The sequence below is a fragment of the Catharus ustulatus genome, chromosome Z (assembly GCF_009819885.2).
Source record: "Catharus ustulatus isolate bCatUst1 chromosome Z, bCatUst1.pri.v2, whole genome shotgun sequence".
NCBI lineage: Eukaryota > Metazoa > Chordata > Aves > Passeriformes > Turdidae > Catharus > Catharus ustulatus.
In genome coordinates, this window is record NC_046262.2 from 25,963,862 (window position 1) to 25,986,847 (window position 22,986).

The 22,986-nt window shown below is 35.1% G+C and overlaps 1 protein-coding gene across 3 annotated transcripts in view; it reads right to left on the minus strand.

Moving 5' to 3' along the window:
* The window catches only part of TNPO1 (transportin 1), a 74,587-nt gene that overhangs the window by 2,481 nt on the left and 49,120 nt on the right, over positions 1-22,986 (minus strand). Inside the window, exons 10-25 of one of the 3 annotated variants that reach the window (XM_033085340.1) lie at positions 22,446-22,564; positions 19,267-19,327; positions 18,466-18,634; positions 16,810-16,962; positions 15,385-15,610; positions 12,679-12,850; positions 11,352-11,438; positions 10,467-10,574; positions 10,131-10,289; positions 9,950-10,037; positions 8,898-8,996; positions 8,590-8,685; positions 5,715-5,790; positions 4,820-4,919; positions 3,375-3,449; positions 623-765 (exon numbers count right to left, since the gene is read on the minus strand). In XM_033085340.1, coding sequence (XP_032941231.1) covers positions 658-765; positions 3,375-3,449; positions 4,820-4,919; positions 5,715-5,790; positions 8,590-8,685; positions 8,898-8,996; positions 9,950-10,037; positions 10,131-10,289; positions 10,467-10,574; positions 11,352-11,438; positions 12,679-12,850; positions 15,385-15,610; positions 16,810-16,962; positions 18,466-18,634; positions 19,267-19,327; positions 22,446-22,564 — 1,896 coding nt within the window. In that variant the 3' untranslated portion in view covers positions 623-657. Of the gene's footprint in view, positions 1-622; positions 766-3,374; positions 3,450-4,819; positions 4,920-5,552; positions 5,626-5,714; positions 5,791-8,589; positions 8,686-8,897; positions 8,997-9,949; positions 10,038-10,130; positions 10,290-10,466; positions 10,575-11,351; positions 11,439-12,678; positions 12,851-15,384; positions 15,611-16,809; positions 16,963-18,465; positions 18,635-19,266; positions 19,328-22,445; positions 22,565-22,986 lie in introns of those variants that run through there. The other 2 variants (XM_033085341.1, XM_033085342.1) reach the window with 2 other exon arrangements.

The following is a 22,986-nucleotide window of genomic DNA, read 5'->3' on the forward strand; positions in this document are numbered from 1 at the left end:
CCACATGGAAGTATCTAATAATTCTGAGTTGGCACACAAAATGGAACATGGCAATAATAAATATATCAGCCTCCCCCAAACATAAAACTTTACAGTTACTGCAGTTAGTAGCATAGCATTCTTTATTCAGAGGAAAGATAATTTAGTATGTAGTTATGAGGCCATTAGATTTCTCATTGCTACTGTGTTAGCAAACCTGCTTTCTTATCCTAGAAGAGTATTTCCACTCTGACCACATCTGCCATCTGTTAATTCATAACATAGAAGCTAGTCTGTGTCTTTTGTACGATGACTTGAGGATCATATTCATCACTTTGCTTATTAAACTTGAACAGTTTTGCTATACCCCTACACTTTCAACTTTCTTCATAAACTAATGTGTGTATCATAGACTCACTTTCTCTCTCTGTAACAATAAAAAAACCCATAGCTGAAGCTTTTGCTACAGTCACCATAATTTAGGTATACTGTCATCCCTTCTTTCTTTCCTTCATATACTAAGGAAAGATACCTCCTCCAGCGTAGCTCAGCAATTCTAGACTGATGAATTAATTATGCTTCCTATGATGCAAATAGGGAGAAAGTCCCAGTTCTCCTTGGCAAGCAAGACTCATGTGCTTACCTCTAATTATGGGACTGCAGCTACAGTGCATGAGGTTAAACTCCATAGTAAGCTGCAAGGCGCTCTTTTAAGGGAAGAGGAAACTGGTCAGAGAAACGCCTCCAATTCTCATCCCCAACTTGATTTTTAAATCCATGAAGAATCTACAAATGAGAAAGCGGAAGCCAAAATAAGCAAAAACCAGAGGGTACATTATTTACTAGCCTCATACACAGTAAGCCACAAACTGCTGCATTGTACATCTGGCAATCTGAATTCATCAATATCATACTGTAATGCTACAAAGAAGCAAAGGAAGTAGTGTTTCTTTAAAGGTGACATAAAGAATATAGCTACCCAAAGAAACTAGCATATGCATACGTATTTACATATATTTTTAATAGGCAACTTAAAACCTAGGGTTAAGCCATTTCAGAATGTTTGTTTATAATTCATTTTTCATCCATCTGTTCATCCATCCAACCATTCATCCATCCATCCAATCGAGTTCATATATTTTAAGACTACTGTGTTTGTATTTATTTTTTAATAAATGGGAAGCATGTTGTAGGAAGTTGAGTTAAATGGTAGCCACTTCTTGAATGAATTAATACCTGTCAATTTCTAGCAAAAATATAAAATCTTTGACAACTCTGTTTTCTGCATGGAACCTGTAAGACAACTTCGCTAAAAATGAAGCTCTTAAAACTTTCTTTGTTTTGAAAGAACAGGGATCCACAGTCAATGGCAATCAAAATCCAATGAAAGAGGAAAACAAATAATCCACAAGTTCAGTCTGGACCTTCTGATGTAATAAACTAACTGAAAATGAAATTGCAGTATCAGAAAAAATCTTAATATGCTATCTCTTAAAACAGCAAGTAAAAGCTAACCATTAGAAAGGACAAAAGCAGACAAAATTACCATTGTGCATAGAAAATAATACCAAGAAAATCTAAATTGTTTTGCCTTTTTACACTCAGTGTAACTGAACTGTGGAACATATCCTCAATGTCCTGGTTTAGGGGAAACTTGGTAGGAAATTTGGTAGGAAAATTTGGGAGGAAATTTTGGAGAAAATTTAAGCTCATGGTAACAAGTTCACGCTCAACACATCACTGTCAAGCAGAGCTGTTTTTAAACAGATGTAGTGTTAATGACTTTACATGCAACCAGTTAATTTATTGCTTCTCCCTCTCACAAGCAGGCTCTTTTCTAAACCCAAAGAGTCACATTGACCAGCTGCTAAGAAACTACTTAAAATTTAAGAATGCTCAAGTAAGACAAAAGATTATGAGTCAGATTTTAACACTGGCAGTTCATCTATTCATGCTCTTGAAAGTATTTTCTCTTCCAGTTCTAGTACTAAAAATGAATAAATAAAAAGTCTTGTTTCTTTCCCTTTTTCCTTAAAGTCATAATTACTGCATGAAGAAGTAGTCTAAAAACCCTGCATGCCATCACTGAAGAAAGCTTTTTCTCCTTCCCTAAAACGCAAAACCCACAAAATGACTTTAAAATTATTTGCTTAAAAAAGCAGGGATGTCTTTATGCCAAGTGACAAGAACCACTCTGTTTAATTTGAATGCATTATATCCTAAATGGATAACCTGGAAAGAATCTGAAAAAGAGGAGTTTACCCTGCTGAAGGACTAGTGCAAAAACATGCAGTGAGACTGCTTTGGGTAATCATCACAGACTCTATCCAGGACCTCCCTTTGAGTTGTAATTCCTGTTTCATTCTGCAGATGAATACTCATAGATGTATGATCTTTTCTAGAACTAATTTTCCTTGGAAGGAGGCCAGTTATCTGAGAGACTAACTAGGACAGTCAGATTTCTGTTGTTGCTCTTAAAGATGGGATAGAAAAGTTCTAGCTTCTGATTTGATGCTCACATATGTCACTGAATGAAGAAAAAGTGACAATACCAACCCATGATCCTAATAAGCACTTAAGAATATGCTCCATTTTTTACTTTAAGAATATAACGAACCTTACTTTTGACACAGAACTTCTAAAAATGGGGATTTCACTTCAGAACTTGTGAGGTAAACCACTTCTCTGTCTCTCTCACTTTTTTAAAAGCTGAAGACGCTAGAGCTAAAATACAATATATCAAATTCTAGGTGGGGCTTTTTTGTTTTTTACTTACTTAATACAAGGCAAAGAGTCCTTTTTTTTAAAATTCTACTGATGGTTTGGTAGAGTGTAACCGTATGTTAGTTTCCTGAAACTTATTCAACCAAGAGGGATTCTGAGGAGGATTAAGAAATTTATAATTTTCAGTGGAAATTAGGAGAAACAAAAAAGATATCACTGGGATATTTTAGATTTGAAACTTATGTATGTCTCCAAAATAAAGTAGCCATCTTTGTGGCAAAAAATAGTCCTGAACCATATAACTCTCATTTTCTGAAAAGAAGTCTTACATGTAGTATAATCTCCCCTGTCCTTCTAAATGCAGGAGAAACAGAGTAGGCTGGACATTATGAAAAGCTGTCTGAGAATCATTATCCCTTCAAAAAACACCTCAAGTAAAATTCTCAACTATTTCAAAAAGTTTGCAATAATCCAAATGCATACAAGAAGATACAGATTAAAAAAAGAAGTCAGGATTGCTTTGTCTGACAATTTATGACCTTGCATGAACCACAGAGGGCAGAGAAACCTCCATGACCACAAACACAGAGCTGGCTGCAAAACAGAAAGAAAGAAACCAGAGGATGTAAAACAACCTTCACTAGAATATACTGTTATCTTAGCAACCTTACCTTACAGAACATGTCTCGAAGATCATCTTTTGGGCTAATCCATGATGCAACAGCATCACAAAAAAAAATAAAGTCCTACAAGATTAAACAATCATATAGGTTAGAAATCTCAATTTATATATCTGAAAACAATGCTTAATGTTCATTCTGTGAACTATGGCTGGTCTTTGATCCTAATTTACAACTGCCTTTGTTTTTATGTATTTATTTTCCACTTAATTCAGACAATGGTAAATTATTGTATGCCTAAATGTTCAGCAACAGAAATTGCTGAGTGTCTTAAATTAAACCACAGTGAAAACAACCCCAAGTCTCCTCTCTGCACCATACTAGTACAACTTTAATTCTTTCAGTACATGTACAACACATGTAAATGCAAGATCTACTTACTTCAGTCACAAACAACAAATGCATTTCTCACAATTTCCAGTTAGGGAAAAAACCTATTTTATTTCTTTAAGTAGTTTTTTACTGGGACACAGACAACATTTCTCATATAGGTTCAAAACTAAAGCCACCTCAGAATCCCTATACTCCATTCATCTGCTGTCATGCATTACCTCCTCCTACACCAAGAGAACACCAGTCTTAAAAAATAATTTTGCTAATGCATATACAATAGGAACTGAGGATGATGACTAGAAAGATGAGTTAATGAAATGGGCCCTTATTTAACCCCTCTCTGTAAACTACATGAATGAACAGACAGTAGAAGACTGAAATGTAAAGTACAGAATGAGGCCTAAATGAAATCAACTGAAAATTTCAAAACAAGGTAAACTTGTGTTTCAGGAAAAAGAATTCCAGGCAGAGAAAAGGGAAAGATCAGTTTTGTTTTCCTCTTAGAAGATATTACATGGATACAGCTTTACTTCAAAGGCATGAAGACTAAAGATAAAGTCATATATTATTCTTCAATCGTACCATTTATTTTAGAGATGCATGTTCATTGTCACATTGACTATTTGAAAAGTTTATCCAAAGTTGAAACAGAATCTTCCCTACACAAGGAACAAAGGGGTGGTTACTGGTTTTGCTGTTTCTTGTTTTAAAAACCTACATCTGGAAAACCTACATCTGGAAAATGGGTGTAAGAATGTCAACTTTTACCTTATATTTGCATATAGATCCTGACCACAACCTGACAGAAGTATCAAAATACAGTTATTTTAATCAAAGTTCATTATTTACATATGCATTGCCAGTAAAAGACAAAAACTGATTTTAACAATACTTCTCCCCTTTCCTTTTTAGATGACAATTACTGAAGCATCGTGACACAGATCATTCACAATATAAACATTTTTGGCTCCTTGACCTCAAAATAAAGCTACATCATGTACTGCAAGGAATCTCCTCAAGGTTAACCTTTTCATACTCAACATACAGCTTTCCCTAAATTTCACACAAGTAAAGAAAAGTTAGCATCTATTCATATGTCTTACTTGGACTACTCCACTGGGGTTGACCGTAATCATGGTACATATCCCACGGAATGCTGAATCCTTTTCCTCATTGTCTCTTATGTTTCGCAGAGAGGTGCACCTAACGAATTGGAAAGCAAAACTTAGATAAGTCTATTACTTTTCTTCAATCAAGTCAAAGCTAGATGACAGTATCTGATGGAATAAGTCACACTGATAAAACGATCTGAAACACAGTTTTGAACACTTAGAAAAACACTTATTGCAGACAGTTTTTACTAGCATAATCCCATTAGGCATCACCTCCAGAATCTGGCTCTTTTGTTATACTATAGTCAGAAAGTGTGACCTCTATTCCATTAAATACAAAAGAAACATATATCTGAAATACTTACAGAAAATATCATTATTAGAAGCAGAACATAAAATACTGTCACAGTATGAATTATGTCAGATACCACTTACAGAACAGTTATTGAACTTTAACAGCAGCAAGCAAGCTATTTTATACGTAACAAATCTATAAACATATATTCCTTACAGCATTTCAAGCCTCAGACTGAGTTTTAGGTAATGCACAGTTTAAATTTTACAATATTTGCATGCACTGTATTATCATTCTGGTGGATTTTAAAATGCTCTTTCATAGTCAAGCTTTAACACAGCAAGCATGTGACAATCTTATCCCATGCATAAATTAGTCGTTAGCCACAACATAAAGAATACATGACGGTGCTACTAAAAACTCACAAACCTGATAGGACAAGATTAGTCACATGGTTGGCAATGATTAAGGATTGAGATTTTGTAACCAACTGAAAATATATCTAAAAGTGAGATAGAGAGAAGAAAGAAAGAAAGAAAGAAAGAGAGTGAAGAAAAATGAATTAAAAAAAAAAGATTGAATAATACACACCAGGGTCTTATAAACTGCTGTAGCATGGGGGCCACCTCTTGAGGACAAACGTAACCAAGACGACCAATTGTTATTGCTAAGGTAACGCAATCACGGTTATACACCACCAAACGCCAACCAAGACATGAGCAAATGAGGGGGGAGGAGAAAAAATAAAGAAAAAACAACAAATAACTCAGAAACAGAAACCAACAGAATCTGTGTATGATAATAAACATAAGATTTCACCAGTGCTGTTTATTACCACCCCCTAAATAAGAGGCAGCAACATATATGGTATACTCTCCAAGGTAAAAGAAAAAATTAAAGAAGTGTGAGAGAACACCAAAAACACAATTATAAATCCAAAGGCTTTCTGATGCAGCTGTCATTCTGTCCCTCTTTAGAGTAATCATTTATAATAAATTTATCTCTACACATCCAAAGTTTTTATTGAAATGTACTAGAATGGATTTTTTTTAAAAAGGAAATTAATAATTTTCAGTTTTAGTATCAAGTATTCTAAAAATGTTATTTTATCCATAGAATTCAAGATTTTTATAGACCTAATCGACCAGTAAAAATACGTTTCCAAACAGGAAATACACGGAATTATAAATGGAATATATTGTGATCTGCCTGAAAATCCTAAATTGCTGGAACACTTTCCAAAGATTAACAAATGTTTGACTTCTTCATAATCTCATAGAGAATTTAATTTAAAATGGTTGCTAACTCAAAGCAACTGACTGAAGAACATTAATTATTTAATCCTAGTATTTCTCCTGCTCATGGAAGTTTTACTCATTAAACGTACAAGAGTCTGATTTCTGATACCAAAACATGAGGACACATGAAAAGCAAAATTGCTTCACCACGATTAGGTAGTTTGATTCTTTGTTCCGAGAGACAGACCAAAGAAAGTATCATTATGCAAATGTGTTTTAATGGTGTTTGCTCAACTCACGAAAGATTAATCTTTAGAAAAAGGAGAGGGTGGGAAATAATGTATCAGAATTACTTGAAGCAAAATACATGAATAATACTAAAATCCAGCAGATTTGTATGAAGCAGAAAAAGGAAACCTATGTTCAAGGGACATACTATGCAACACTCTAACTAACAGGCATTTGTGAACAGTTTCATGAAACATGCAATAAAGCAGATGATGCTTTTTCAAATAAAAGTTTGGTGTAGGATATACTAGCAGTCTGAAACATATTACTTCCATGTGATGCAGTTCACTGTTAATGTACTGGTGTTACTCAATTTCCACATACAGTGTCTAAAATTTTTTAGTATCTTACAAAACTTCACTGAAGTTCAAATGAAAATACAGTTTTAAGTTTAATCTGTAAATTCTTACAGCTACAGCCTGAGCAAGGAACAGAAATCTCAGTCAAAGTGTGCTTTCACAACTGTTTTCACAATTAATTACACAGCAAGCTACAGCAAAACCAGTAATATTCTTGCACATACTAGCGGCACACAGCAAAATATCCCACAACAAACTTATAGTAAGTACACCACACTCAACATTTATTTGCAGTTATCCATTCACATTTAAAATAACTATTAAGAGAATTAAAAAAAACCAAAACAGTGTTCAGATGCTTCCAAAAATTCTCTTAACAATGATGGAAGCATACAATTAACTATTGAATGCCTCTCAGTTACAGGTATTACACATCCATCAGTGCAGAGGGAGGGGAGTCAGGGCAGGGGTACTAAAAAGCTTTATTGTTTTACTATTATAGTATTACACTATTACACTATTCCATGGTGTATTTCACAACTAGGTATTTGACTCAAAATTTTCTTTTCAAAAAGTAGTACCAATAAGATGCATAAAACTAGGTAAATTTTCCTTCAAGTTCACCTTCCATACTAAATGAGATAGAGGGGCAGACAAAGTGCAGCTTTTAAGTTTAGAGAATACTGAAGGAAAAATATGCTTTGAAAAATCTCTCTCCAAATTATCTCTTGCTTTGCTCAGAAAGTATAACCGTATCATTGTATTTGCATCATATTCAATCACGTCAGATACAGCAACTAAACTGTTGTAATTGTAAGATGTTGTGATTGTAATTTTCTTACAAGACAATTTTCAAACAGAAGGAAAAAAAATCCTCAATTAGTAAACCAGCAAACAATAAACCCTTTGCATTATCATAAATTTTTGCTCAAGTATGGAAGGTGCTTTTTATACCGGAACATGCCCTCTATAAATGCAAAAGAAACAAGCCTCAGAAATTCCAATTCAGTAAGGCATTTGGGAATTAATCCCAATTTAGAATGCAAAGACAGAACATAAAAAATGCATGCCATTATTAGAATTCTTTTCAGGAATTTGTTATTAAGTGACCAGGTAACAGAAATTAAACAATTTCAGTTATGTCATGGTAAAACTGCCATCACAGATCTAGATTTTTGTGCATGATAATGTAAGTGTATCTTAAAAAAAGGGCACTTTTTAATAAATTCAATGAATTCATTGTTTTCGATATGCCAATTACATGTTTTCCAACACTAGACATATATATACAGTACACATGTAAGGACATGCACACATCAAAATCACTGAGAAATTAAGTCTTAAGTGTTACTGCATACATTTGTCATACTTAATACATAAATAAATCCAGAAGAATTATAAAATAGCTAATAAATATATATAATGAATGTTATAAAAGGAGAAAGCAATTAGAATCTAGATATATGATTTGCTGCAAGACTGAGACTTGTAAGAGCTTGTGCAAAACAGAGCTGCTTTTGCTTATAACAGCCAAGTACATAACAAAATCAGTTTTGGTGTAGTTCTATGTAATTTCAAAAAACAATTATTAAAAAAAATCTTCTAATTCCCTTCACCATGTACAGGTTGTTTTTTGGGTACCTGTGTTCTCTAACAACGTCTTTGGTGTGTTGGGTCTGTTAATTATTTCTACAAGCTGGTGCAAGACCATTGGAATATAAGGCTGCATTTCTATACCTGAAACAACAATTTTAAAAAATCAGAAGAAAATGACCATTAATATGCATAATGTACACAGAACATGTACACTTAACTTACTAACAAGGACAAGGATCACAAATGTAATATAAATGTTAACACAAAGGTATCACTTAAAAAAAAATTCACCCCAAACACCCAGACAAATAATTCTAAATGTGCAGAGATTTAAAGAAAAAATGATATCTTACCCATCTGGATAGAGATTTCTCCAATTGCCCAGGTGGCATTGTTACACACAGAAATGAATTCAGGGTTTAGGTTGGTTCCCAAAATTGGCATGAAATCAGCTAGAAAGAACAACATTTTAAAAACTCATCACACAATATAACCATCTTGTCCCATTACTTTAGGACTGTGAGGGGAAGAAAAATGGGATGTTTAAGAAAAAGATAATGTAAGCCTACTTAAATACTTGGAAAGTGCTACATTCAAATTAACAAGAGCTATATTCCAGCTTTATATCAGATTAACCTGGAATTTAGAACATAAGCAGATAAATGTAAATATTTTCAAATTATGCTTTTAAAATCGTCCTAATAGTGTTTATCTTTACATAATTTTTATGTAGAAATCTTCTTCTCTCCCTCCCTTGCTCAGGTGAGAGAAGAGAGGAAGAGAACAAAAAAAGAGTTTTATCATATGGCTGAACATTTCTAAAATATCACCTGGAAAACCATTTAGCTACTCTTGAAAATACATCAAAGACTAGAAGGCAATCACATCTTTGATTAAATTTAATATTTGATCAAATTTTAAGAAAAGTGAGTCAAAAAGGTCATTATAACATCTGCCAAATTAATTTTAAATTCCAAGCCTATCCAAGCATTCATTTGGCAAGTGCATCTCAACAGTATCTGTAGGAAGAAAGAGCTAATATTGTGGAAACGTATCACTGATGTTACTTCCCACAGAAACAAAAAACAAAGTGGAACCCATGTTCTAGCCCATTTTTTGATTTATGTATTGCATATATTTTTACTTTAAATAAATTCTAGTAGAACAGAAAGAGCCATAAAAATAAAGAAGAAAAATAAACTTCTACACTGTCCACAAAAATAGGAACATGTTTTCTTAACATACAATTCAAAGGACTAAAGACTACAGACTCTTCTTGATAAAGGAAAATTACTATGTACCACACCATAAAAGGGCAACCCACAGAACAGGGAGCATAACAATGGCTAATACAACCTCTTAGACATTTACAAAACAAGTTATTAAACATGTAAAAGAAACATACCGATGCAAGGTTTAACATGCTGAAAACATGCCTTTGTCAGATCACCTAACAATGCAAAAGAACTCTGCCGTACCTCAGGCATTTTGTCCTAAAGGAAGGAAGAAAAAATTTACAATTTTAGAAGAGTCTCTGATTCTCTGAATAAAGAAAACGTGTGGATCAAATACCTTACTCATCTCACCTGCATGCACTGATACATTAGTGTCAGGATATTGCTGCGAGCCACTAGCTGTTCAATGTTGCCTCCAAGTCCTTCAGCTAAACCACTGAGTAAATCAAGAGCCACAATCATGAAATCTTTATCTGGAGCCTCATATTGGTCTGGCTGAGCATTATGCAACTGCAAAGTACAAAATAAGTACACATTTTCAAAATTACACTAGATTTTCTCAGGAGTATGCATAAAGATGTTGCAGAACTGCACCTTCATTTAGATATTCAATTTCCCTCCACACCTCTAATTTTATAGTTAACACTTCGGTTTAGCACAGTAACATTGGAAGTTATAGCAAAATACCATGGCTTGTGCAAGTGTCTTCTGCACCAAATTTACACAACGCTGGTACACAGGTTCACAGTATGGAAGAAAGCCAGATTGCAAGGCAGTAGCAACTGACGACAGGCACTGGAATTAAAAAAAAAAAGAGGAGAGAGAGAAAGCAGTCACTACTTTTCCTCACATCCCTGAAGAGTCTTTTACTTGGGAGAGGCACTTCGGAAGGTATTAGGATTTTAGGTACACCAACATGTAATTGATTATGTAAACATAACCTAGAAAGGCGGTACCGATTTAGCTGACCCAAGGCAACTATCAGCAAGTTGTTATTCACTCCTGCATATGCCAGTTGAGAAAATCTCAGCAGCAGCATCTTCTTAGAGGTAGCCAAGAAAATGCATACAAAACCAGTTACAATAACTCAGACAACACTTACACTAAGCTGCTGTATCTTGACCATGAACAAGCCCTAAGAGTTACAAAACTAATTTTTCTAGAGGTGTTTTCCTCTAGAGGTGCTTCACACTCGGCAAGTACAGAGCATTAGACTACATGGCCTGGTTCATACCTTCAGCTTGTCTGACAACAGTTTTAATGGAGGGATGAAGAGAAAGCAAGGAGAGAGAAGACAAAAATAAAAGGAGGATTGAACCCTTTTTTTTCTAAAAGAATCCTATTAAAGAAAACACTCCAAAATGGCAGAAAAAAATCTAAAGGACTTCTGCTAAATCTAAGGACATTAATTCAGTCATAGAATTTTCTTACCATGGTCAGAGTAGTTTTTCCCTAATGGAAAATAGCTAAAAATGTCAGCTTTTATAGTCATATTTACTAGGAGGAACACCTTAAGTAAAAAACATAATTTCTAAATAAGTTGATAAAAAATATTCACATTTAAACATTTACCTCTAATAAAGGGAAGAGATCTTTATCTTCATCCTTCAGCATGTTCCACTTCTGGATTAATGGAGGCATTAGCATCTGAATATATTCCTGTTTAAGATGAAAATGCATCAGCTGCTAAACATTTTACTGTATACCTCTTTATTTCAAAATTAAAAACTAACTGAGATATATTCGACTTTTTCAAAAAAAAGGGAACAAACAGCTATACTGTAATTCAATCACTGTGGCAATTCACAGAAATATTTTAATACTAGAATTTACAATTTGTGTTTGATATTTTTTCGTAAAGCACATAAGTAACTTTACAAAGGGAATCTCTTCCTCCAGGTTTGGTTTCAGCATAGTTGTCTGGGTTATCCATCTGACTGTCACAAGGTGTACAGAAAGCATTTCTATATTTACATCGTAGATCTACACTACACCTGCCAACTACTTTTCTCAACCATCTTTGACTGCCCTGATGCTACAACCCTATCTCCATGACCACAAGTTCTGAAACGTGTTCCTAAAACTAGCTATCCACAAAGAAAGTAATTTCCTACCCCTTCAGAAGGAAGCACTTAGCTCTTCTATATGAAGCTGGCTTTCTTGCCACTGCACATCCACAGTCACAAGGACATTAAGCAAGGCAGCTCTAGAGTGCTGTTGCTTGCAGAAGGTACCCAAAAGCCAATAGATTTTTCTATGTCCAAAGGTACAAAATTCTAACTGACTAAAGAAAGTCCCACCCTTATCAGTAGCTGCCATTTAGCTTCCCCCTAGTACTCTGAAATGTCAAGGTGGCCAGGCTCAGAGAGAGACTGAAAGACAGGTCCTTTGATGGTGTGGGGTCCAGATGGCAAGTAAAATACCATGGAAATGACTAAAATATTTTTTTTCTAGGGCACCTGTGTCATTTGAAGTGCTATAGAGAAATAAAAGAAGTTTCAATAACCATCATAAGATGTAAATATATGACATGTACATCTAATACATGTACTCTGAAAAAAAATCCCACCACATTTGCCTGTGTATTTATTATCTGTGCTTTGTCCAATGGAGTATCTAACTGATATCTCCTCTGAACTAAAGAACTTGAAGCACAAATTAAAAAACCATGATGAATAGCTCATTTCACAAAACTCCACACATTTTTGCTTTACTCAAGATGGCAAATATTTATGTAGTGGGAAAATTACATATTGTATCTGTAAGCATGTAGCACTAATAAAAGGTACACTGAAATATCAGCATCTCTAGTTTATAACATGTAAAGCACACAACAAAAAACACTGAACAAGCTTGTCAAATATGTTAAGTCCTTCTACAGAACATAAGGTATACTCACTGGTTTATTTAGATGATGACCTACAGAATCTGCAAGGGTTCCTATAGCATCATAAAGAATGAGCAGGTTTTTATGCTGGTATTTACTAAATGCGAAGACCAAAGTGTCAAGTATATATGCAAGGTAAGGAACAAGCTCTGTACAAGCCTCCTCTTCTAGAGTAGCAAAGGCACTGAAGGACAATAAAACAAGTTAGTACCTTGGAAATAACAAAACAAAACAATCCCAAAGTGCCCTATTTAACCTATTTCTATTTAAAGGCAGAGCTATATTTAAGTCCTCAAATTCATGTAAGACGTGCTTCCAAAGAGGTAATACTTAAATAACTTTGATATTTTTTGACTGAATACAGAATCACCCATAAGGATGCAGCTCTCTTATTGTCAAGAACAAAATTTTAAAATATTGCCATAAAACTCATTAGGGATACATGGAAGCCCCCACCCAGAAAAAAAAATCATTAGCAGGAAAGCTACAATATACTAAGTAAAACAGAAGAAACCACAACAAAACTGATTATTTAAGTTAAAAATCGACCACTATTTTTAAAGTACACGGTAGCTGCACATAGAGATTTTGGTAATGCTGTGCCAGTACAGTGCAAACATCACACCTATTAGCTGTTCACTACATAGAAAAAGATATATAAAGACATATAAAAGATATATAAAAACTAAGAGCAAATACAGAGGATGAACAGTTTTAGCTGCTCATGGTCAAAGTACACATCATGACATCATGGAAATTTTTCAGCTTGCCTATGCAGTGTTTCAATGGCAGCATCAAGAAAACCCATCCAAAATGAAACAAAACCAAAAAAGTACCCCCACACCAGAGACACTCCTTCAGAGAAACATTAACGAAAGGAAAAAATTATGGAGCTATTGAAGATTTACTAGCCTGGCATTGTCAACAAGATTATTATTAGCTTGTCTCTGCACTAAAATGCATGCATCACTGCATGAGGTGAACAATTCCTGTGTGCTACCAAATACAGAAATGCAGTTTAACACAAGAGAACTGTGAATTCCAAATGGCTAGAATTCCTACTTTATTTATTTAACTATTTATTTTTTATTTTATTACGAAGTATTCTTTCAGAAAGGCATACAACTTGAGCAAGAAAATGTATTTAAGTAAAATATCATTCTGTCTGTCACCAACTAAAAAAGTAGTTTCTTGAAAGTACTGAAGTGAATGTTAGACATCTGCTACCACACAAAAGTTAGGAACAAAACCATACAATATTCTGTGACCAATCTTCAATTTGGTAGACATAAATGATATATGCAACTATTCAGTGTTGGGATTAAGCTGTTTGTTGTGGTCCAAGAAGGTTCACTGTATTTCCTTACAATTTAAAAAGCTAGTAAATATGTTTTGACTTGTAACAACTCTACATTTTCCTTATAGTGAAGTCTCCCAGTTTATTTTTAGCCACAACAATAATTCTAGCGAATCCCTGCTCTAAAGAAAGTATCTCAGAACATGGTCTAAGTCTCATATTGGACTTATAATTAAAAACCAAAAAAATCAGGTGTACTGTAATTTTTAATATTTCCATTCTAGATTTCCTGTTTTCCATGGCCGATTGCACATCCATTGCAAGCACCATTGCATGGTGAGGTTATTTAACTGCACCACAACACAGCTGTGTTCAACTAAATGCAGATTTTCACCCATATTTTGGAAAAGGAAGGCTTGAAGAGAAGCGGAATATATTCCTTTGGGGATGTTTTTGGTTGCTTCTTTGTTTTGTTTGGTTTTTGGGCTTTGCATTTCAGTTGTTTTGGTTTTTTTTAGTAGAATAAATAGAGAAGATGTTAACGCTACCCAAACTTGCTGCAAGGATATATATTCCTTCTGAGCAAAGCTTAGCCCAAGAACGCTGAACTAATCACTGTCCTTAGGCACTACTGATAATTGGGAGAGGCTATTATTACTATTACTATTACTATTACAGTTATTACTATTATTATTATTATTATTATTATTATTATTATTATTATTATTATTATTATTCTTACATGTTTCAGGTGTTCACAGGCATATGTAACTGTTTCTTGAAGAAACATTGAAAGCTTGCTGTGTACATTTCAATCTGACAAAAACTAATTTGTAAATTTTTTTGATGCACAAGGGGATACACACATTCCCATTCAATTATGTTGTGTCCGCTAATTAAGCAATAATTTTTTTTTTTTTTTAATAAGAAGTAGACAAGGGCAAGAGGGCAATGTTACCTCCCAACATCTCGTTTCAAGAGAAAGATAATATTCCTTGAAATAATCATCACCAAAAAGTTTTGGTAATACTGAGCTAAGTATAAACAGTTTCAGTAATCCAATGAAAGGACAGCTTTCCACTGTAATCAGTACTGTGTTCATTTTTCAAAAATTCCAAATTACTGGTCAATGAAATAGCATATATTGAAAATAAGTGTTGCAAACAGCTAATTTAGCACAATAAATTATTTAGGTTGGTGTTTTGCATACTCTGTAAACAAAGTGCACAAGAGAAATAGATGTTAATTTTTTAATGCTATTACAATTTGGCCGAAAATTACATCTACTCCAATTTAAGAGAAAGAATACATTAAGAGCTAGAAATGGAGTCACACGTTCACTGGTAAGGGCATGAAATAGCTTCCCATGGGAAAAAAAACTAGTGTCATGGATAGTGATGTTTGCTTAAGCTTTGGCTTACCTGCAGGCAGCTTCTTGTACTCTCTTGTTGCTATCCAAGATACGCTTTAGCAACTCAGTCATTAATGGCTTCAAGTATGTGTCTGGGGGTTGACTAACTACCCAGTGTGCATAGCGACTAAGAGTCCAGCATGTAATGGAGCGCACAAGAGCCTTTTTGTCAGAGAGGCACTGAATAAGGTGAGGGATTAGCTCTGGAAGATATGGAATCATACCCTGCATGCAGCCTGGAAAGAAAAATATAGCTATTGCAGTACCAGAATTAATGAAAAATTCCATATTTTCCTTCTCTATCACACAGGAACAAAACATGCAAAGTTTAAAATTTTATAAATCATTTTACAAGTATTTTAACAAAGCAAGTCTACCTAATTTATATAAAGTTCTAAAAAAACTCCTTACAAAAATAGTATTATAATATTGTATAATAATTAAATTTAAATTATTAGATAATAATTAAATTTTCAGTTACAATTACATTATTTTCAATTACGTTTCCACTTCAGTACTTTCCCAGTCTCCAGATATTCTGCCTTATTGAATGTAGTATACTAACTACATCCAAATAAATTTTCTAAAGTTTAAAGTTGCTATTTCAGTCTACTCAGAGTAAGCAAGAAAACGCTAAGCAGAGAAAGATAGTCTTGACAATAAATCATCACATGTAAAAGGATTCCTTAAGAAATTCAAATTTCTTGGTTTATCCTAAAATCATACCAATATTGACCACAAATAAAAGCTGTACCCTTTAAGTCAGCAAGGGCAGTAAGACATTGAGATTTGCCAGAAATACATAACTTCCATCTTGCTGGACTTCAAGCTAGAAGCAACTAAAACTTTTCCAGTAACAGCAAAAAAACTACGTTCATTAGACAGTGAGGGAAAAAAAAGATAATCCAGGCATGAACCCACATCTACTTCTTCAGCTTGCAAAAGGAACAGAGATGCTGGAACTTCAGACAAAAAGCCAAGCAAGACTGTGAGTAAGTAAAAAAGAATGGAAATGAGCCTATTTTAATTGGAGGACCATCCAATTAAAATTTAATTGGAGGACCATCTATCTTAGTGTACCAAAATCACAGGAGTGGTCTCCATTTCTGAAAACACTTAAATCTAAGGCTAAATTTTATTAAATATTTATTTTCTATGAAATCAAGGCAGTATTTTGAGAGACATCAACACCTCTATACAGCAAAGTTTAGAAAAGGAGAAATAAAAGCAATTATGTAATCTGTTTAGCCTCCCAAATGTGTATAAGTTTGAAAATGAAAAATAAAGTAACTGCAGTCACCTATCAGTAGATGAAGAGATTAATCAACAAAAGCGAACCAGCTAAGAACATATACTTGCTTGCATTAGTAAGTCCACCCAAGCTACTTTAGAAACAATTTAAAAATCAGCAACGTGATATGAACTGTTGCCTTACCTTCAGCAATTGCACCAAGAACAAGGATACCAGATTCTTTCACTACCCACTCAGGGTGGAAGAGCAATTCCTTCAACAGTGGCAAGATGTGTGGCAGAAGCTCATCACGAAATACATTAGCTAGGACATCTAGAGCAGCAGCAGAACATTTCCCTAAAGGGAATTAACAGTGATAATCTCTGCTTATTAAACAAACAGTTATAGTTAGGCAATATAATCCCATTTTTAACTCTGATTTTCAGTGTATTTTCAGTGCACTAGGAGGGAACATAGTTTCACTCCATTACAATACAGAGGGATCCACTATGCTCCTGTGCAAAACCACAGCTCTTAGAAAGCCTTTTTTATTATCCTTCTTAATCTGCCATAAAGAATTGCACTGGTCTCATTAGTAAGCAATGCTGCTAATTGTCAAGCTATGCTGGTGCCTCCTCTCTGTTCAAATTGGAAGTCAAATATAGAACACTGGATACAAAATAGGGCACAAAATTCTGATTTTCAGATAATACAAATTGTCTCAAATCGAGATAATATATGTCATTATAGATTTCTGAATTATTCTACTCTTTCTCCTTTAGGTCATCATTCTTGAACAACTTCAGCTTTCTCACAGTTTTAATCAAAACCGTGCATCACAGGGCATCTTATATCATTTGAGCTTTCTCAGAAAATGCATATTTAATTCTGCAATGTCTACACAGAGCAGTGACAAAACAGTATTAACAATAAAAAGCTTTTTTTCCAAGATGCAACTTTACAGAAACAAGTGTATTTGCACTCATATTTTCAACAACAATAATTCTTCAGATATGTCTCAAAATTGTTTAACCGTAAGCCTGAAGTTACATTCACCTGTTGTGAAAACTTGTGGCCTTGGAGAAAAAGACCCTATGTGTCTATGCCCACATCTCAAAGCATTATTCCACAAGGAGTTTTTTTGCAAAGCAAATTTAAATCAGATTTTTCAGAATTTCACCATTTTCTGACACTGAACTTAAAACACAATTTGTGGTGTTTTCTTTCCTCATTAACATAGCCTACTACTGTACTATGACCCCCACAAGAGGTAACCCAAACTCTGGTTTCCTCAGAGCCATCTCCTACCTTCACAACTAAAGTACTGTATGAGAAGCAAATTCCTCAGAAAAAGAAATATCTGTAATGACCAGAGGTAGTAGAACATTCACATGGGAATAAAAAACAACCCAAACCAAACACAATCCAATTTTAGAGGGAAGACTGAAATTAAAAAAATATTACTAAGCTTGCCCCAGTTATAAATGTGCAAAGCTTTTTTTCCCTCTCTTTTTAAACTGAATTTAAACAAGTGATACAGCATTTTTATTACTTCATAGAATTAAAATTTTAAGTCTCATAGCTCCATTAAATTGCATCAAAAAAATATTTGCATCTTGATCTGCCACATTCAAAATAAACTTACAGATGGATAGCTTTTGCCAATACAGTTACAAAGTCAAAATGTCATCTCTAATGCTCCCCCCCAAAATATCCACCAACTATGTCAGCAGGTAGTTATTTTTGTTGTCAAAAACAAAGCCTTGGCATTCCTTATATACAAACTCCTCTTTTTACTCTGGTTCTTGTATTATGCAAGCAGCTGTAGTTCAAAGTATTTCACAAATTACTTCAACCTACTTAAATTCCAGTCAGAAATAGTATCATCATCATCAAGTTCATCATCATCATCGTCATCATCTTCAATACCATCTTCTTCATGTTGCTGAGCCACTGTCTTCGACCGATGAAAACGAGGCCTTATATCCTGTTCACTATCTGGAATAGCTTCGTCTTCTTCAACATCCCCCTGTCATCAAATTGTTTTATTAGATAAACTAGTCCAGTTGTATTGCTTAAGGAAGTTAACAATGTAGTTTTAGTTCAAGATTTTTTAAGTGTATAAAAGATTCAAATGCCACCTGAGCTGCTCAGCTAAAAAATGCTGCTGTTTCTGTGTTCCACTGCTGCATTTATCAGAAAAGCAATAAGAAGATACAAGCAAGAGGTATGCTCACTCCCAAAGTAAATTTGTTGTTAAGAAATTACTCAACGGGAATGAAATAGAAAGAAAAGATTGAGAAATTTTGATACACAAGACATATGCAGTGATGGAAAAAGCCATGTGTTCAACCTAGAAGCATTATAATTAGTTCTGAACATTTTTAGTGCTGCTTTCTTGCAGCAGTTCATGGTAATAGTATCACAGCTCTGCCTAAATTGTGTAGGAGGGGACTGGGGCTAAGCAGGAGAGCCACAGATTATTTTCCAACATGGCACCAGTTGCATTTAGTACTTGGAACAGCATACCTTGCCCCAGAAAGCTAATTTTCCATGCTTGACATGGTAGGCTAGGTCTGCCCATTCTCATCTGAGTCATTCTGATTTACAGATCAGAACCTAATCAACTATTCCAACAGAGTAAAAGAAACCGATGCTCACCTTCAACAGAATAATATCAATCTCTGAATATTTCATACCATTTACCAGCACAGGTATCAGCCTACAAAGAAATATTTATAAATATTAAAGTAACACATAAAAAAGCAAACCAGTTTTAAGTTATATGGGCCATAATTTTGGCTGCAACCCTCATCTCCCAACACAGAAATAATGTAGCCTGGTAAAAAGAGGTATTACCTAAACCAAGTTCCATATCATAATATTCATCAATACTTTCTAATGAGAAAAAAGTGTTATTTCAAACAACAAACTTTTAAATAGAAGTAGCCGAATGGCACAACTGATAAACTTATTCAGAAGCACCTTTCAGAAGCTACATCTATAGGTTTTCAGTAAGAATTCTAACTCCCATAATATGCATGGTAAGTGGACTCTCACCAAGAGTACTTATCACTTTTTACTTGTCAATGAAGACTCTACCTCACTACTGTAAAAGATGGAGGCCTAACTTCATTAAGCTCTCCTATCACCTCATGATCACTTCAGTAAGATAATTCCTCAACATTGCAGAAATCTTGACTAATCCATAATAGGATTTACTTAACTATGAAACAGGTTATGGTTTTGGGGCTCCAACGGTAAGATGTATAGCTAAAAAAGTCAAATACTTCCCATCAAATCATGTTCACCACAACAACAACAACAACAAAAAAATCGTAAGAATATATAAGCCAAATGAAACTAATAATAACCATAGATGATGCAGCAACAGTGACAGACTCAATCTTCTATATTCTGCTATATTCTGCAGGTGAGTATTGTTTTTGAAGGTATCAGGCTTGCTGTAATATTCACACACTGCAATGCCCCATTACGTTCTAAGAATAGCAAGTATAAACATTATCACCATTGCACTGGTATTTCTGCAGCATGCTTTGTGAAGCATACATTTTATGAGAAAGCCTGAAGGTATAAAATGGAACAGATGTTAGAAACCACATGAGTAAGTTTTAAGAAGATCTTGTCCCACTGTTAATTTAATATACAAAATTTTAACAAGCTTAAAAATTTTGACAAGCTATATAAATAGCTCCCTAGTCAAACAGGACTCACCAACAAATAAGCTGCTTTAAACACACATGACATTGAAAGATCATGGGGGAAATGTGACGTGACTTTTATAAATTTATTTGTCTAGCAATCTAAAAGCTTTTTTTAAAAAAATGAGTATGATGCTGTTGCAGTGTCAAGGCTCATGTAGGCCAAAAGAGATTTAATACTAGTAGCTATTAATTATGTGGTGTGTGTTGGGAACTTGTACTACGTATTATCATTCTTTTGCTTTTTTAACTACAAAAGGAATTAAATCAGACCATTTTGAAATTTAAAAATAATTTCTCATAACACTTATTCTCCTAGTTTTAACTCCTAGTCTTTCTCTGCAACAGTACACATTTTAATCAACTTTTTAATTGGATAGGAAAACCAAAATTTTGTCTTCTTTTTTTAATTACTTCACATCTACAATGCCTATTTTTGCTGAGAAGGTGTGTCTCTTCTGTCACTCTGTTCTTCCACTCAAAATCTTGAGACAGCTCTCTCCTTATTTAAAAAATCTCCAATGCATATATGAAAAGAAAGAGTATTCACATGCTGGCCACACTGAAAAACTAATTTCCTATTGCAAAAGATTTCAAATTAGTCTGGAGGAAGTTGCAAGCACTGCTGCAGACAAAAGGATATTTACATTACACATATGGATATTTACTCCCATTCAATCAAAGATTTATGTCTTGAGGAACTGGAAAACTTTCTGAAACTTTGAAAAAGTATGCTTCAAAACTTAAAGTGCTATCAGGCTGCAGAAGTATGAAGGAACAAATTGTACAGGGTTTCTTCAAATTTAACTTGTAACAGTAATTGACACAAGATCGATTTCTAAAGCCAAGTCTTGTCATTTTGTTTTATGCTCTTTATAAAATGACGAACCCTTTGCATGGCTACGCACATTGAAGCACTGCAGAGATGCCTATATAAGCAGTAGTCAAGAAGACATGTTTATGGTACACTAGATATTATGGATAATGTCACATGGAACTGTTCACCGAAGTGCATTTTAACATATCTTTGCATTAATGTGAAGTGTAAGAGCTTGTTAAATTTGATGTAAGCAATACAGTAACACAGTTACAGTAATTTCACGAATACAAGCTGCACGGACTATAAGCCGCATCTCTGGGTGTTGGCAAACATTTTGTTCTTTGTCCATAAATAAGCCGCACCTGAGTATAAGCTGCTCTGTTGTTCACAGCGAGGACCCGCACGCAACAAAGTTGCCAATTAGTAACAGAACCGCGGCAGGGCAGGGTTTACTGGTTCGGCTTGGGCTGTGCAGGCTCGGCCTGCTCGGGGCTGCTGACGGGGCCAGGTGGCCAGCCCGGCACTGCCGCTCAGCGGGGCCACTCGGGGCCGGCCACCGCCTCTGGGTTTGCTCGCCCTGGCCTGGCGCTGTCCCATGGTGGCAGGCAGGGACGGAGCCCCCGGCTCCCGTGGTGGCGGAGGCGGGTGGGGACAGAGCTCCCCGCCTCCTCCCCAGGCCACGGCAATGGCGGCACGGGGCCCCCGCCTCCTCCCTGAGCCGCAGTAATGGCGGCACGGGGCCCCCCCGTCTCTCCCCCGGGCTGCGGCAGAGGAGGGAAGGAGAGAGCTCTCCCGCCTCTCTCCCCGCCCCCCGTGCTGCCTGCAGGGTGCCAGGCTCCACCCGTGGTGCAACAGAGTAACAATTTGTAACAATCGCAAAATGCCGGCTTTTACTAGCAGGTGCTCAGCTCGGCACCCTGGCTGGCACTTCTGAGGTTGTAAATGTCAGAAAATTATTCACATATTAGCTGCTCCTGAGTATAAGCCACATTTTCGGTGTGGGAGCAAAATTTTAGTCAAAATGGTGCGGCTTGTATTCGTGAAATTACTGTAAATTGTTTCTGGAGTTTATTGGGTCTGAAACCCTCAGCAGTCTTTTCAATTTTACTGTGCACAAGAACTCGCTATGGAATTCTTCTAAGTATACTGCAAACCATATACAGTGTCTCTAAGAGTATCCATAAACAAATCAACTGAAATTTTAAGAGGTCTGTCTCAAAATAAATATGAGTTTATACTTATTACTTCTCAATTAATAAGAAGTAATCAGGTACTACTAAGTAATTCTTAATACTTACTTAGTAAGATGCCGACATAATACCTCTTTACAAATCGGCTGTTCAGCCAAAGTGAGCCAAAATTCACATGCCTCCAAAGCCACATTTTCATCTTGGTCCTGGGTCCTTTGAAGCATGTACTACACAAAATAAAAACAAATTACTTGTAAAAAATAGAACACTTATGTTAGAACTTTCTCATGAGTAGCTCAAAGTGCATCTCAGCAATGTAAAATAATATGCTTTACCCTGGTTATGGTCAACACACCTTAAAAAGTAACAGCTTCAATTTGTGTAAACTGGGGCAGTTTCAGTGCTAGTGCTAGATTTTTGACATAATCTTCGCACTTAAGGTCAAGCAATGCCTGGCTTGATCTCAGCCATTTTGGGATAACTGATTTAATGAACAATAAACAACTGCAATACGCACTGCCTGTCCAACCCAATGTCAAGTTGCAATTAGGTAACAATAATGTTTTGCAATCTAAGTCTTAAAGGGAAACAAAGAGCCAGCAAGTGCAAGAGCAACACGCCTGTTCTGAGGAATGCTTTTTATTTATTA